The 16662-nt window shown below is 37.8% G+C and overlaps 1 protein-coding gene across 21 annotated transcripts in view; it reads right to left on the reverse strand.

Moving 5' to 3' along the window:
* Nucleotides 1–16662, reverse strand: part of c2cd5 (C2 calcium dependent domain containing 5) — a 116305-nt gene that overhangs the window by 77029 nt on the left and 22614 nt on the right. For 9 of the 21 annotated variants that reach the window (XR_011882980.1, XM_072241773.1, XM_072241765.1 and 6 more), the window contains exons 8-11: nt 10546–10584; nt 8027–8178; nt 4890–5093; nt 3044–3129 (exon numbers count right to left, since the gene is read on the reverse strand). Coding sequence is in view for 20 of the 21 variants with exons in the window: in XM_072241773.1 (XP_072097874.1) it covers nt 3044–3129; nt 4890–5093; nt 8027–8178; nt 10546–10584 (481 nt within the window). In the remaining variant the exon portion in view is untranslated. The other 12 variants (XM_072241776.1, XM_072241774.1, XM_072241771.1 and 9 more) reach the window with 6 other exon arrangements.

Raw genomic sequence — 16662 nt, forward strand, 5'->3', positions numbered from 1 at the left:
TGCAGTCAGTGTTTTCTGTCTCAGTCAGCAAATCTGATTCAACATTACAGCCTCCCCACTAACATTCTCCTGGCACATATCCTTGCAAGTGACAGAAATGCTACACCTGCCATTCACCTCCTCCCTTACCTCTATTCAGAGCCCCAAGCAGTCCCTTCAGATGAGGCAACATTTCTCTTTTTTTTTGTCTTTCTTTCTTTATTAATCTTTTTATTGATTTAAAAAAAGCATAAATACAATCAAGAGGAGAATTAGTTCACATATATATCAGTAACAATATAAACCAAGATTAGGATAGACATTGTCAAAATCATAAATGAAAAGAAAAAAAAGACTACTACACTATATAAAAAAAAACAAAAAAAAAGGGGACTGGGCAGTCCGTTTTGAGGATACGACCAAAAAAGAAAGAAAGAAAGACTTTCTGATCAAATCTAAAACTTCGAAAAAAAAGATTGAAAGAGTAATAAATCAAATTAAATGAAAATATTGGATAAAAGGTCACCATATTTACTCAAATTTAAAGGATGTATCAAATGTCCGACTTCTTATTTTCTCTAAACTTAAACAGGACATAATGGAGGAGAGCCAATAAAAGACCGTAGGTGGATTAGAATACGTCCACTTCAATAAAATGGCTCTCCTAGCCAGTAAGGTCGAAAAGGCTATCATATGTTGAGCGGAAACAGGAACATTTCCTGCTTAATCCCAAAGATGGATAATCCCAAAAATTGCCGTAAGCAAATTAGGTTGTAGATCCAGATCCAAAACCTTTGATAGTGTTTTAAAAATATCTCTCCAAAAGTTGTCTAGCTTTATACAAGACCAATACATATGAGTTAAAGTGGCCAGCTCAGTATTACATCTGTCCCAAATAGGATTAATATTGGAGAAAATACGTGCTAGTTTATCCTTTGACATATGGGCCCGATGCACTACCTTGAACTGTATCAAGGAATGACGGGCACAAATAGATGAATTGTTAACTGAATGAAAAATTTTACTCCACTGATTATCTGAAAATGACTTTTGAGGTTCCGATTCCCAAGCGCGTTTAATTTTATCATTAGATGTCATTCGTGAACTTAATGACCGCTTATAGATTATAGCTATCAACCCTTTTTGAAATGGTTTAAACTGAAAGAGAACATCTGTCATATTAGATGGATAAACAGAAGGGTAATTTGAGGCAACATTTTACTGGGAATCTGTTGGGGCTGGTGCTCCCAATGCTGCCTCCTTTAAGTTGGTGAGACCTGATGTAAATTGAGGGACCACTTTGTAGAGGACCTCTGCTCCATCAGTCTGAAACAGAAATTTCTAGTGGACAACCATTTTAATTCTTTTGACCATAACACAAGGGAGCAGAAGGAGGCCATTCGGTCCATCAAGTCGCTCTGCCATTTCATCAAAGCTGATTTGTTAACCCTCCAAACCCTATTCTCCTGCCTTCTCTCCATAACCTTTAATGCGCTGAGAAGCAAGAACCTATCAATCTCCCCCTTAAACATACTCAATGACTTGGCCTGCACAGCCACCTGCAGCAATGAAATCCTATCCCCATTCCCATTCCAATGTGTTGGTCCACGGCCTCCTCTTTTGCCATGATGAGGCCACTCTCAGGGTGTAAGAGCAACACTTCATATTCCATTTAAGTGGTCTCAACTCAATGGCATAAACATCGATTTTTCCTTCAGTATTTTCCCCTCCACCTTCCCTCTTCATCTATTCCCCATTCTGGCCTCTTAACCTCTTCTCCTCACCTGCTTATCACCTTCCTCTGGTGTTTCTCCATCTTCCCTTTCGCCCATGGTCAACTCTCCTCTCCCATTAGGTTCCTTCTTATCCAGCTCTTTACCTTTCCAACCCACCTGGCTTCATCCATTACTTACGAGCTGATCCTCCTTCCCCTATCAAACCATTTTATTCTTGCATCTGCCTCCTTCCTTTCCAGTCCTGAAGAAGGGTCTTGGCTTGAAATGTCAACTATTTATTCATTTCCATAGATGCTGCCTGACCTGCTAAGTTCCTCCACTATTTTGTGTATTGCTGTCTATTATTTAACATTCCCGGGCAAAAAAACCATCCAAAGAGCGTCCATCTAAATTGAAAAGCTAACATTTTGAAGTATTTTTCTCCATTTACATACTTGTGCAATGTTTCTTGCAGTAGAAATAAAAGATCTAACTTAAAACTTTGCTCAAGGTTTAGCCTCCAGACACCAGGAACAAGTACTTACAGGGAGCCTGAGGGATGGGAATATGTATAACAGGCAGGCTTAGAAATTCAGGAAGTTTGGGATGTCTTGCTGAATTTAACACTACAATTTAATCTGGAGCATTTCTTACAACTTGCTTTTTGCAAATTAGGCCTGTAATGTAACTTGTCAGTAGTAAAGCAGAATACTATAGCCGAGAGTCAGATAGAAGACAGCAAGTGAGAGACTGGCTGGGTGGGGCAATAAAAGTGATTTACAGGTCAATAACAGAAGGCTTAAATTCAAATGAATGGAAGTTCTTCATAGTCACTTTTTAATTCATTCCTAACAAACGGATGATTTCTAACTTTATTACATCACTGTAAGATCTTCAAATTTTTCTGAACATCAAATTTAAAATTTACACTCCTGGCCATGACAAGAGGTGATATTTTGTCACCAGGTTTGCCTTCTATCAAAGCTTGTCAGTACATGGTTGGATGGGGCCTTAGGACTACACCATTTTAGGCCCTTTAATTACATAACTCCTGAACACAAGGATTGGGTGATAGGTTGGCTGCATTTAGACCAAATGAGGTGCAAAGGCTTATAGAAAAAACTGAGGGATTAGTCTCATGGAAATTGTAAATGTTACTTTAAAAAATAGTCCAGATCTCTCCGCAAGTATTTGACATGCTCCCTGGGTCCAATTATAATTTCTGACGTACTTAATCAAGCAAATACATAATGCAGAAGCCAAATCTCAAGTCAAAGTGTACTTAAAAATAATTTGAAGTCTACACAATATCTATGAATGGAAAAATGCAAAATGAAACTACTGCTTACCCTATGTTCAAAGGCAGACTGGGTCTGTTGTCGATAGAGTGTTTTCAAAGGACCTCCATCTTTTCCACCACTACCACTTCCCATTCCTGAGAGATATTAAGCAGGTACATTTTAAGCTTATTACAATATCAAATCAAAACATAAATCAACCCTGACATTTAAGTCCCTAATAAGAGTAAAAATGAACATCAAAAAGATTGCTCAGATTTCTAATCTGTTTCTAAAGGCAAGGAGACTGATGTATCTTCTGCCTTTTTGGTGCAGGCCAGAGATTAGGTTTACAATAATTTTAATTTCCTGTTACTAATTATTCATGAGATACTTCCTTTAATTTTCGATTCTCTCATTTACAATTTTACCCAATTTTTAAACTATATTTTCCTTTATTTATTAATTTAATATATATTAAGATGCACCTTCAAATAGAACAATTACTTAAGCAGCTCCAATATTTAAATGTTTATTTTTAGTCAGTTATTTATGGATTTCTATTGACTGTTTCAAGGCCCTACTCAGATCACTTTCTTAAAATCAGAATGTCTCAAAAAGAACAACCCACCCTACTCCATTTTTTGTATCTGTAATGTCTATTTAATAAAATTCTTCCATGTTGAGCTCAACCTTTCCAAACTCAAAATTCTTATGTCCATATTTATAAAGAAAAAGCTATGCAAATATGACACACCATTACCTTATCAGATCCCAAATGCTATATCAGTACTGGTGGGAAAAAGGTTGACATTGACATTTATTTTATAGTATACAAATTTATAAGCAGAAATATTAAAATGTGGGTAAGATCCAAGACTTCTAGAAATAGTACTAATATATTCATGTGCATTCAGATCCAATGATCCCAAGGGGCTCTACCCTATACTAGATTTCATCACATTATGGGAGATCTTCCCATCACATAACAAAATCAAATGCTGACTTTCTATTTATATCATTTTCTTTAATCATAATTTCCTTAAAATTCATAAATATGCAAATTATTTGCTAAATTGTAAGGATGAATGGAATTTAACAGTAAATTCCAATCCAATCTTTGCTGATGTAGGTTTTAGCTGTGCGTTTGATAAGGAAACAGTGTAGACTTACCAATGTTTCTGTATAGGCCTTTGGTTCACATAAGCTAATTTTCTTCAAAAAGTACACAGTACAAAGCAATAGCACAATTTTTATATCTTCCTTTTCAAAAATAGAGAAAAATGAGCTCATGCGAGGTTGTACTGAAGAAAGGTCAATACAGAATTTTTCAAATCCACTTAAAAAAATCATGAAAATAGTTTTAAAAACATCAGGCTTAGCCAGATCAATAGGGAAGTGCACAACCAAATTAAAATAATGAAATAAATATTGTACACAGCAATCAAAACACACATCAAGACAAATACTTAATGAACTACATAAATGCAATGAATGAATGAATGAATAAATGAGTGAGTGACGTGGTTCCAAATAACTAATAGCCGTCGTTCAGTTCTTCTCTTCTCCACACCCCCCTCCACCCAATTGCATTATCAATTGTAATAATTTTGAAAACAGAAATCATTTTGCCAGGACAAATTTGAAGTTTTGAATTTTGAGATTACTAGTAACTGTTAAATGCAGAGCAAAATAAAAATCTCAATTTCTCTTACAAAAACGTACATTAGTTTGATTTGTTTTTCTTGAAAAAGTTCTTATTTGACAATTAAGTTAGAGTAGTTTCAAATTTAGTATGCTTTCTTGCATGTTGGCATGACTGTATGCTTTAACATAATGAATGCAAAATTTTAAGGTACTGAGCACATAGGCTTTCAGAAAAGCAGAAGCATTTTTTTAATACACCAATCAATCCTACCAGAGGCAGTTAGAAGCAACTCTTCATTGAAAGACACACTTTTCCTCAGACAGACTGGACTTGCATAGCCAGAGTGAGGAGGGGTGAAACTATGCAGAGCCTCAGAACGAAGGAGATGTGCACTTTTATGATGGGGGGAACCGGAAGAAAGAGGAGGGGAACTGGGATAGAGGAAAATCCTAGGCCCCTTGGGCAAAGTTGCTGCTGTAGAAAAGTAGTAGAAAAAAAATGAAGTTGGAGATTCAGAAGGTCACATACAGCACAGAAAATACAGCATGCAAAGTCATATGTAAGCAAAATCAATTAGATATACATTTTGTAAAATGAACACAGACACAAAATGAACACAAACTGAGACAACCAATGAAAACTTTCAGGAGAATGTGAAAACTAAACCAAAACACCTTTCTGCATATTGAATTAAAGTAAGGCATTACTTCCACAGTCATTTCTTTCTATATATTTTTTAAAAAGCTATTCCTTTGGAGGTATCAATTAAATGCTAGTAATGTGCTGTCTTTCAAAGGAAACATCAGCAGAAAGACTTCTTTGTAATTAAGAACAACACCTTAGACAAAATGAAGTAATTTGGACAACTCCTCAAAATAGATATTTGCACCATGCATCTAGCCATTTATAAACGGCGAGTTGGCTTTGGACACACATTAAGGATAATCTCTTTAAAGTACATTTCCTTCTGGTTTACTTTACTCTAATTACTTAGCAGAAATTGCTTTTACCTCAATTTTTATTTTATTTAGAGTAACAGCATGAAACAGGTCCTCTGGTCCAATGAGACACACCACCCAGTAACCCACCTATTTAACACTAGCCAAATCACACGGCAATTTACAATGACCAATTAACCTACTACCAGGTATGTCTTTGGACTGTGGGAGGAAATCGGAGAATCAGAAGGAAACTCACATGGTTCACAGGGAGAACTTACAGATGGTACTAGAATTGAATTCCAAACTGCCCGGAGCTGTAATAGTGTCATGCTAACTGCTACATTTTGTGGTGTTCATCTTAGAGGATGAACTTTTGAACACAGGGTAGTGGTACTGTTTACCTAAGATGATTTATATATTTCATATTTAAAGCCTTCATTCTTGTTTACTATTATCTATATAAAAGACACAAATGCAAATCAAAATCATGAGTTTATTGATATTCTGATATACATTTATACTTAACAAAAGGTAAAAAGTGTTCTAAGCAGAGCAGAATAAAAAGGGAAGCATAGATTAAATGTGGTTTATTCTTATTCTGTATCCAAATAAATAAGGCTAGGTGAAAAAGCCTTGTTGCTACAGTAAAATTTGTGCATTTTTCTGTAACTGAAAACATCAGAATGCCCTCTCTACAGCTGCCTCAATAATTCTGTATCCATGACATCATTATGTTTATGTCCATAATAGTGTGCACAAAATTTTCAAAAAGGTTTTCAAATTAATAAATATTTAGGAGCACTATTTTAAATATATGAAAGAGATGCATCATCATAATAAAACCTGGCGAAGCAGGTTAATATACATATGCAGTAATTGCATTTCTGAGCCTTTACCAATCATCAGCAGCAGAGAGGAAAAATCTTGCAAACAATACTGTGCATCAACAGTACAGCCACTAACATCACATCATTATTAAAAGAATAAATCCAATATGATCACTCCACTGCAAGCTAGGCATCAGATAAAGCATATTCAATACTAATAGCTGGGAACTAGTGTCAAATTTTAGACATTACCACATTACAAAACCTATCAGTAGTTCAGATTCACGGCACTTCCTGGTTCACACAACTACTGCATGAAGTGGAGAGGAAACACTGCAAATCTCAGTATCATGCAATGCAGCTAGATGTAGTTTCATACAAAATACATCAACAATCTCCCCCCCCCCCACACACACACCATCCTTAATATTAACCTGACTCAATTTTACCACCAACAAATCTTGCTGTCAAGAACATGGGTAATACATTATCAGGTTAACTTTCAGATCAGGAAAACGAACATACCATCTGTGATGCTCATACGAACCTATTGACATTATCTATCTTGCCTTTTTCTTTGGCTAGACCACAATCAATTTTGGCTGCTTGCCTGTTTAGTTTCAAATAGCTTTCTATCATTTAACAAATTTCAGTTTTTTTTTAAAGACAGTAGTCCTGATTTCACCCTGACCAGCTTTGATCATTTCTAGACATTATTTTGTCTCCTTTCTATCCCTTTTCTAGTAATTCTACCAAAATGCTTCTTATTTTTTGTAATTCTATCAAGCATTCTATCCTAAACACCTGCCACTCCTACTTATAGATATTTGTTCCATGCAATTTTTGTTTCTGCTGCTGACCACGGAAAAGGAGATACTGTAGAATAGGAACTTTCATAGCAAAAACTGATGAAATTGTTGCATTTCTCCAGTCCAATCATTAAAAGTTATTAGCATCTATAAAGAACATGCATTTCAGTATGTTTAAATAAAACTTCAAATATTAGTTTCTATAAGATCAGAACAGATGTGCATTATCATGGATGCAAACATAAAAATTTAAGACTGTACACTCAAAGTTATCTACCTTGTTATACAAATGTTCATGATTTTGCACATGTTCTGGCTTAGTGCTAAATCCTTGCTGATGTTTAATAATTCTAGAACTCTATTACCTAAACTACATTGCCTTTTCTTAAAAACAATCACTGAAAATAGCTCTGGTTAAAAGAGACTTAACTTTTAAAAACACTGCAGAAATAAAGTTTAATCGAAGATCCATAACATTAATACAAATTTTAAAAGCACAAGAATGGATAGAAAAAGCACAGAAGGCAAATAGAAATAGAGATGTTTAGATATTTACAAGGTAAATCGCTATTGACCTCTGCTGGAAATTAAATGCAGTTGCAAAATCCAATTCTTTATTTTTTTCTCTCTGAAAGACAGACATTAGATATTTCCACAGCATCTGAATTAATTAATTGTGCTTCAAAGACTTAAAAAATCCAATTTAATTTGCTATTCTTTAAAGTGTAACAAGTGGAAAGTGTGATTAGGTTTTCATAAGCAGAATGAGGTGCTTCAAATGCAAAAACACAAAGTTACAACAAAAAAAAAGTGGGGTGGAGGTGCCTTACCAGTTTTAGGTGTCAAACTCAAATCTGTGTCAGAAGAAGAGGACTGTCGACTGTAGGACTTGGAAGGTGAAAAGGAATAGGTTTGATTTTTCAGTGGGGTGGAGGGTCCAGATGAATGAGTAACAGGGTTGGGATCTTCACTGAAGGGAACCCTGCCAGAAGAAGCGGGAAACACATTCAGTAACCCTGTGCGAAGGATCTAAGAAATGATGGAATGACCCAATCTTGGGATGACAGCAGTTGCTTCTATGTGCAGGCTGGGGAAGAAGCCAAAAGGCACAGAACTGCTGCCCAGACCTTGAAGATTCTTGGAAGATATACGGCTGCCCAGGTTTACACATTATACACAGGTTAAAAATACTGGAGCACAAATCAAACCATGTACTGGAAACCTGAGCAAAATGAGCACACAAATAAAACAACATGACATATGACTTTAAAATACATAATGCGTTCTAATTAGGCAACCAAAAGAAAGCTTGAGTATGCAGAGCTGAAACTCATGTTTCCTTATTCTGGAACACCAATATAGTGCATCACAGCTAAAAATGAAAACAAAACATTTGTTAAGTAAATTTCTAACATGTCTTATTCATGTCATTCATAACTATAAACCAAAAACTTCCTTTCACATTCTAACTTCAGGAAGATTTTGATCAAATCTACCAAAATTCTAACCATGTTTCTTGGTTCTGGAGCTGGGTTAATTGTTAAGGGTAGCTTGCTACACTGCCTGCCTAGCATTATAGATTGAACCCCAATCCCTGTGGCCCACTTCTCCCCAGCTCCTCAGCCTGTGTAGTCTCATACCAGTGTAGATGAGTGTAGGAACAGACACAGAGAAGTTCTGAGTTAGTCTCGAGCCCGTAGCAGTGTGAATTGGGCTGTTGTGAGTCGAACGGCATCCATGGCTTGGCTGGTGCACCAAAGGAGACCTGACAGAGAAAAGCAGGAGCCAGGAGAAAAAAAATACACACAAGGCACTGTAAATGCTTTACAGTGGGAGCCAAGGTAATAAGTACCGTTAATTTTTGAGATAATAAACAAGCAGGATTATCAGAATAAATTTACCTGACGTAACCAGCATGCATATATTAAAACTATTTTAAAGTGACATGAATAGCTGAGGTGGCTGCTTGCAAAATTCATAATCAGATAGGATTTGCCCTACTTTTAAGATATATACACACACACACCCACAAATGGTTGTGCTGTGGAGGGCATTACAAGGTTTATTCACTTTTGAGCCCTGATAAAGGGTCTTGGGCCTGAAACGTCGACTCTTTATTCCTCTCCACAGATGTTGCCTGAGCTGAGTTTCTCCAGAGTTTTGTGCGTGTTGCTCTCACTTTTTTGATGAAGTTTTGCTCCTTTACCTCTCTCAAAACAAGACTATCCATGAAGTCAAGCAAATTCCTGAGCACTCTTTGTGTAAGGTGCACTCAATTACAGTTAACTCATTTTTCTAGTTATTAATCATTATTGAAAATGCCTTCACTATGTTCATAGGAATCTGCAACTCTAAAAAGTAAATTACTCTGAGATTAAAGAAGAAAAACTTGCAAAATAAACCCTAAAGGATTCTCCACTTGATCTTCATAAATGTAAGTGTGCAAAATGAAAATCTTCCCATTTCAGTGTCATTCTTGAACTAGTTTTTTGAACAGAATTGTCAGTTAGCATTTTTTACTTTTCTGAATTATGTTCCTTCACTTACAACACCTTAGTACACAAAAGTAATTCAGTTTTCCAATATCTGCCTAATAACTTCAAACATGTTGCAGAAGAAAACAAAAAAAAGTTAACTGTCATTCTTATCTTATGGTGACAGCAGGCAAATGAATTGCACAACACTCTGATTGTAATTATCCTGTCCTGGAACGGAGTGATTTTCCCAACATAAAGTTCATTATTGTGCACTAAATAGATCCTCCTTTGTCAGTCCAACCACAAACCCCAAAGCCTGGCAAAAAGGGAAGCATATACAATTTACTTTTGTACCCCTTCTGCTTCAGAAGAGCTATAAGAGAATGGCAAATGAGCTCACATTGTGGATTATAGTCCTTTTTCTGATCACAATTACTGGTTGCATGGATTATTAGATTCTGGTCCACCATTGTGTTCAATCATTGCATGATTCACCAAATCTAGGCAATCTTCCAATGGATCTTTTGGGTTCATAATCTGTAGCAAGATTAGCAATGGCCGCTGTAGACTGACATCACTAAAAGCTTACAATCCAGCCACATTCACAGAAACATACAAAAATATCTAAAAGCTGTTTTAAGCACATCATTTATGCCAGCCATTTCTTTTCTCTAATAAATTATTTGGACGGTGCACAAGAGGAGTATTCTATGGGGAGTGAACATCTACTTCAGAGTGCTTCATAAACAAGCTTCTTATTAATAGGCCTGTGTTCGCAGAATTGGTTACATAATCAATTGAGACTGTTGGCCATTGACTTCAGGAAGATCAAAATCTAAGTAAAATTTATTATTGAAGTACATATATGTTACCATATACTGTCTTGGGATTCATTTTCTTGCAGACATTTACTGGAAAATAAAGAGATACAATAAAATTTATGAAAAATTATATATAAACAAAGACTGACACACAACCAATATGCAAAAGACAAATTCTGCAAATAAACAAAATACTGAGAACACAAGTTATAAAAAAAATCCTTGAAAGTGAATCTGTATGTTGAGTAGTGGTGAGTGTTTCAGGAGCTTGCTGGTTGTAGGTAATAACTGTTCCTGAACCTGGTGGTGTAGAACCTAAGGCTCCTGCACCTCCTCCCTGATGGTGATAGCAAGAAGAGAGCATGTACTTGATGGCAGAGGTGCTTAATGATGGATGCTGCTTTCCTGTGGCCACTTGCCATGTAAATGTCCTCAGTGGTAGGAAGGGTTTTTCCTGTGATGTACTAGGCTGTATCCAATACCTTCTAAAGGCATTTCTGTTCATAGGTGGTGATGTTTCCATATCAGGCTGTGATACAACCAGTCAGGATACTCTCCACTGTGCACTTATAGAAGTTTAAAGTTTTTGCTGACACCAAAAATTTACACCAACTTCTAAGAAAGTAGAGGCACTGTCATGCCTTCTTTGTAATGGCATTTTATGCTGGTCCCAGAATAGATCCTGAGATGTGATAATGCCAACGAATTTAAAACTACTGACTCTCTTCATCTTCAATCCCCTGATGAAGCCTGGCTCATGAACTGACAACCTCTTCCTCCTAAATTTGATAATCAGTTCTTTGATTTTGCTGACAGGTTGCTGTTGTGACAACATTTAACCAGATTTTCACCTGCACACCTATATGCCGACTTGTCATCAACTAATTAAGCCAAAAACATTGGTGTCATCAGCAAACAGATACAGCATTGGAGCTGTACTCAGCCACACAATCATGGGTATAAAGTGAGTAAAGCAGGGGGACTAAGCACACTGCATGTGCTGCACCGCGGTGTTGATGGTGAGCATGGTGGGGATGTTGTTATCATCTGCCAAAGGTAAACTTTCTCTACTAACTGCTAATCCCAGCCCTCAAGTGACTAGTATACAAATTAACTAAATAATAAAAATTATACAATCATAACTGGCATAATTACAATTAACTGTCAAAAATGAAATAACAGATTAGCTTTCCAAATCTTTTTTAGGTTCTTTACAACAAATTATAGGTGCTGCTTAAGAAAAATGCAGACATAAATATCTAGCAAGCATTAATTTCTTAAGAATTAGAGAGTACATCTGGTACAAAAAGCAAATTGGCTGCTTTCTCCAGCTTTAAAAAGAGCATTTTTCATACCTATCAAATCAAGATTGAAATGATACAATTATGTTCAAAACGCAAATCTGATAAGTTAACCAAAAAAATCTAACAGTACTAACCAAGAACTCAAATCCTTAGATTTTATTATTGGAATATTTTGATAACTAAAAAATGCATAACAAATCATATTTCACATCATTTTAAAGAGCAATATTTATATACAAAATCAATGCATAAACTAATAAAATATGTAGTTGTTGCATGTCAAACTCATAATTTGTTTCAAATGAATAACACTTCAAGTTTTGATTGTTTAGAATGATTCAACCTGCAGTAATTTCCAAAGCTGTTCAATTACTAAGTAAAATATGAATCAATAGCAATGATCACATTTTAAAAAGATGAGAAAATTAACAATGACATTGTCCTGACTAAAGAGGAAAACTGCACAAAATTTACAACCTGAAAGCAATTCAGCCTAATTTGCCCAATGCTTATGCTCTAAGATAAGCATCCTTCCATGTTGCTCCATCTCATTTCATCAACAGACAACCTTACCCTACCCCTCCATTATCAACAGTACACATATTTTTGTATTAGGAGAGCCGAACTAGTTCAAAGGGTCACTCACAAAAACACCAACTTTAACTATACTAAAATCTCTAATCAAAAACTGTAGATGCTTGAAGTCTCAAATAAAAATAGTACTGGCAGTTTGTAAGAGTTCTTTTGGACCAGAAATATTAACACTATTTTCATTCTAAAATTTTCAGTCATGTATACAGTTCTTAATGACTTGGTTCTCTCTGCTCCCTCCTTCATTGCCACTTTGCTGTCTATCCACTGACCTATGCTGCTGCACTGACAGGTCCACATGCATTCCTGGTGCTCCTTTCCACAATGTCAGATTTGTAGCCACGAGTAACTGGCCAAAGAGCTGAATCTGAACCAATATTTAAACTGAGGTCCAGAAGATCCAACCACATCCAGAATGGCATCTGGGTCTTTGATTCCTATTTTATCCACTGGTGCTTAGCTCCTGGCTCAGTTGAGTTTCAGCTGGTACCTGGGGTCCTGGGTCCCACGTTGAAAGTACCACAATGACCCAGACCCAGCTTGAGTGGGTCTTGGGAATCAGGTGGAGTGTGAGGATGGGAAAGTGGACTCGATCTCTTGAGTTAGATGTAATGGGTCATACCCTCCAAATATCCGGACCTGTCTCTCGGTTTTTTTTGCACTACCTTACTTTCCCTTTTCTACTTATGATTTATAATTTAAATTTTTAATATTTACTATCGATTTGTACTCCAGGGAGCACGAAGAGCAGAATCAAATATCGCTGTGATGATTGTACACTCTATTATCAATTGTTTGGCGACAATAAAGTATAAAGTATGCTCCAGAGTCTTAAATGCATTTATATTATTCCACTTAATTACTCCAGGATATTGCAATTTCAAAGACGCAAAGTTCATGAAAAGTTGTGGGTTCGTCATTGGGGTTGTTTCTCATTGAAAACTGAAAAATGCCACACATAGAATTATAATATGGAATTGAAATCTTGGGTTGACCAAACTCAAACAGGTCAAACCATGGGATGTCATAGAAATTTCCTGAGTAGGTTCAATTAAGGGGCCAGGCTGGTTAGAAGCCAAAATCTAAAACCCAACAGTCAAACAAATGTATGGTGTTAGCCAGTGGTATCAGCCAAACTCTGGAAAGAATGCAACCTGGACCTGCTTCTTCAATATCTTTCACAGGAGGAAAACTGCAATCCTTACTCAGTTTGATATCTCCAGACCTATGCTCTTGTGGTGGACTCCAAAATGCCATCTAAAGTAACCTAGTAATCCATTCATTTGTAGTTTGGCACCATGCTCAAAAGAGAGAAAGAGTAAAATTAGACACACCACCTGGTATTAACTTAGGCACCAAATTCAGACATGGCAAATTTGCCCTGAGACTAGTTGACTTTGTAAAGTTCTCCATACAATCATCTGTGAGCTTCTGTCTGGACTAAGAGTGCTATCCATTAGTCTTGTCATGCAGAGGTCTGGCAATAGTCATACTCACAATAATACATTAAAAAAATATGTCCAATTTTCCATTACAATGGCTGGGTACAAATTATTCAACCAGTAGAAAGACCCATTGTGGGGCTCCTTTATCTGTAGCCCCACAAATCCTCAACATTGGCTCCAGACCCATAAAATCTTGTGGCATTAGGTAAACTACAGTTAAGGAAAGCTCCTCCAGGTTCCACCCACTATCCTTCCCTAGCTGAGCTGCTCTAAAATAACAAGAAACATTCTGAGGAAGCTCTGAAAGTAGCAACAGCACAGAATGCACTCAGGGTGCAGTACATCATTCTCCATTACTATTAAATACCTCGAAGCACCATCTCAGACTAACATGTCTGAATTCTGAAGGCTACAACTCACCAGATTAGTTCTCTAGTGAGTAATAAATGATCTAACATGAGGGATACTTGGCTGTGTTCCCAATGCCTACCCATGGTAGATACAGGTGTCCCCCGCTTTTCAAATGTTCGCTTTACGAAACCTCGCTGTTACGAAAGACCTACATTAGTTACCTGTTTTCGCTAACAGCAGGTGTTTTCACTGTTACGAAAAAAGGCAGCATGTGCCCTGAGCAGCCAAGCTCCTCCCTCGGAACTGCATTCTAGCCAGCATTGCTTAAACACGTGCCTGTGAACAGCCGTTAGCAAGATGAGCTCTAAGGTATTGGAAAAGCTTAAAAGAGCTCGTAAGGGTGTTACACTTAGCATAAAACTAGACATAATTAAGCATATCGATCGTGGTGAACGAAGTAAGGACCAAGTGAGTTTGGCCTGTGGAAGTTGACGAAGATGATGTTGAAGAGGTTTTGGCATCTCGTGACCAAGAACTGATAGATGACGAGCCGATGCAATTGAAAGAAGAAAGGATAACAATCCAAACCGAATGCAGTAGCGAATGGACCGAAAGTGAAGTCGTCCGGGAACTGAACGTGAAGCAACTGCATGAGATGATAGAAAAATGCACGAGGATAAGCAGTCAAGTATACTGTCGTTTTTCAAGCCTTCCGCATCAGCCACAGCAGATGACGAACCTCGACCTTCAACATCGAGGCAGTCAGACACAGAAGAAGATGACCTGCCTGCCCTGATGGAAATAGACGACGATGAGATGACACCCCAGTGTCCCACCACCCCAACCTCCGGGCTGTGGACCGATACACTGCCACAGAGAATGCAGCGGTAGCTGGGGCGCACCCAACACATCTTTAAGAAAAAAGCTGAAATAAACAAGCTAATTAATTAGGTGCCACCCGGCACATAAATGTCGGCCCAGATCAGAGGCACATTCACAAATTTTTCCCATATAAGTAAATGGTAATTGCTTCTTCACTTTACGAATTTCTGGCTTATGAACCATTTCATAGGAACGCTCTACCTTCGGATGGCAGGGGAAACCTGTACTCCTGTCCACAAAAGTACTGGCAGAAGTGATCACTTTTAGAAACAGACTAAGGTCACACTTCACTGTGTTCTGCGGCACTACAAAGATACTAAATGGGATAGGCTCACAACAGATGTGCCAGCTCAAAATGGACATCAATAGCAACACAAATGTACATCTCCACAATGTACAGCCCCGAGATCCAGCAATATCTGTCATTCCAACATTACTATCAAAATAATAAATCAAATCTGTTCAATCAGAAACACAGAAAGGCAGGCTGGGAGTAGCAACAGACAAAGCTAATGGAGGTACCAGCTAAGTGAAACTGCAATATAGTATTATTTGCATGGCAAGCAGCAAAAAAACAAGAATGGAATGTAGACATGAGGAAATCTGCAGATGCTGGAATTTCAAGCAACACACTTAAAAGTTGCTGGTGAACGCAGGCCAGGCATCATCTCTAGGAAGAGGTACAGTCGACGTTTCGGGCCGAGACCCTTCGTCAGGACTAACTGAAAGAAGAGCTAGTAAGAGATTTGAAAGCCAGAGGGGGAGGGGGAGATCCGAAATGATAGTAGAAGACAGGAGGGGGAGGGATGGAGCCAAGAGCTGGACAGTTGATTGGCAAAAGGGATATAAGAGGATCATGGGACAGGAGATCTAGGGAGAAAGAAAAGGAGGAAGGGGGGAAGCCCAGAGGATGGGCAAGGGGTATAGTGAGAGGGACAGAGGGAGAAAAAGGAGAGAGAGAAAAAGAATATAATAAATAAATAAATAAATAACGGATGGGGTACGAGGGGGAGGTGGGGCATTAGCAGAAGTTTGAGAAGTCAATGTTCGTGCCATCAGATTGGAGGCTACCCAGACAGAATGTCAGGTGTTGTTCCTCCAACCAGAGTGTGGCTTCAACTTTACAGTACAGGAGGCCGTGGATAGACATATCAGAATGGGAATGGGACATGGAATTAAAATGTGTGGCCACTGGGAGATCCTGCTTTCTCTGGCAGACAGAGCGTAGGTGTTCAGTGAAACGATCTCCCAGTCTGCGTCGGGTCTCGCCAATATATAGAAGGCCACATCAGGAGCACCAGATGCAGTATATCACCTCAGCCGACTCACAGATGAAGTGCCGCCTCACCTGGAAGGACTGTCTGGGGCCCTGAATTGTAGTGAGGGAGGAAGTGTAAGGGCATGTGTAGCACTTGTTCTGCTTTCATGGAATACAGTTTCCTTTGTAGGGCATTTTTTTCCCCCCCCAGAACTTTTCTCTAATTTTCTGGACATGAAAATCAGAATTACGCAAACACGAGGAAATCTGTAGATGCTGAATTTTCAAGCAACACACATAAAAGTTGCTGGTGAACGCAGCAGGCCAGGCAGCATCT

This window comes from Mobula birostris, chromosome 23, assembly GCF_030028105.1.
Source record: "Mobula birostris isolate sMobBir1 chromosome 23, sMobBir1.hap1, whole genome shotgun sequence".
In the NCBI taxonomy this organism is placed as follows: domain Eukaryota; kingdom Metazoa; phylum Chordata; class Chondrichthyes; order Myliobatiformes; family Myliobatidae; genus Mobula; species Mobula birostris.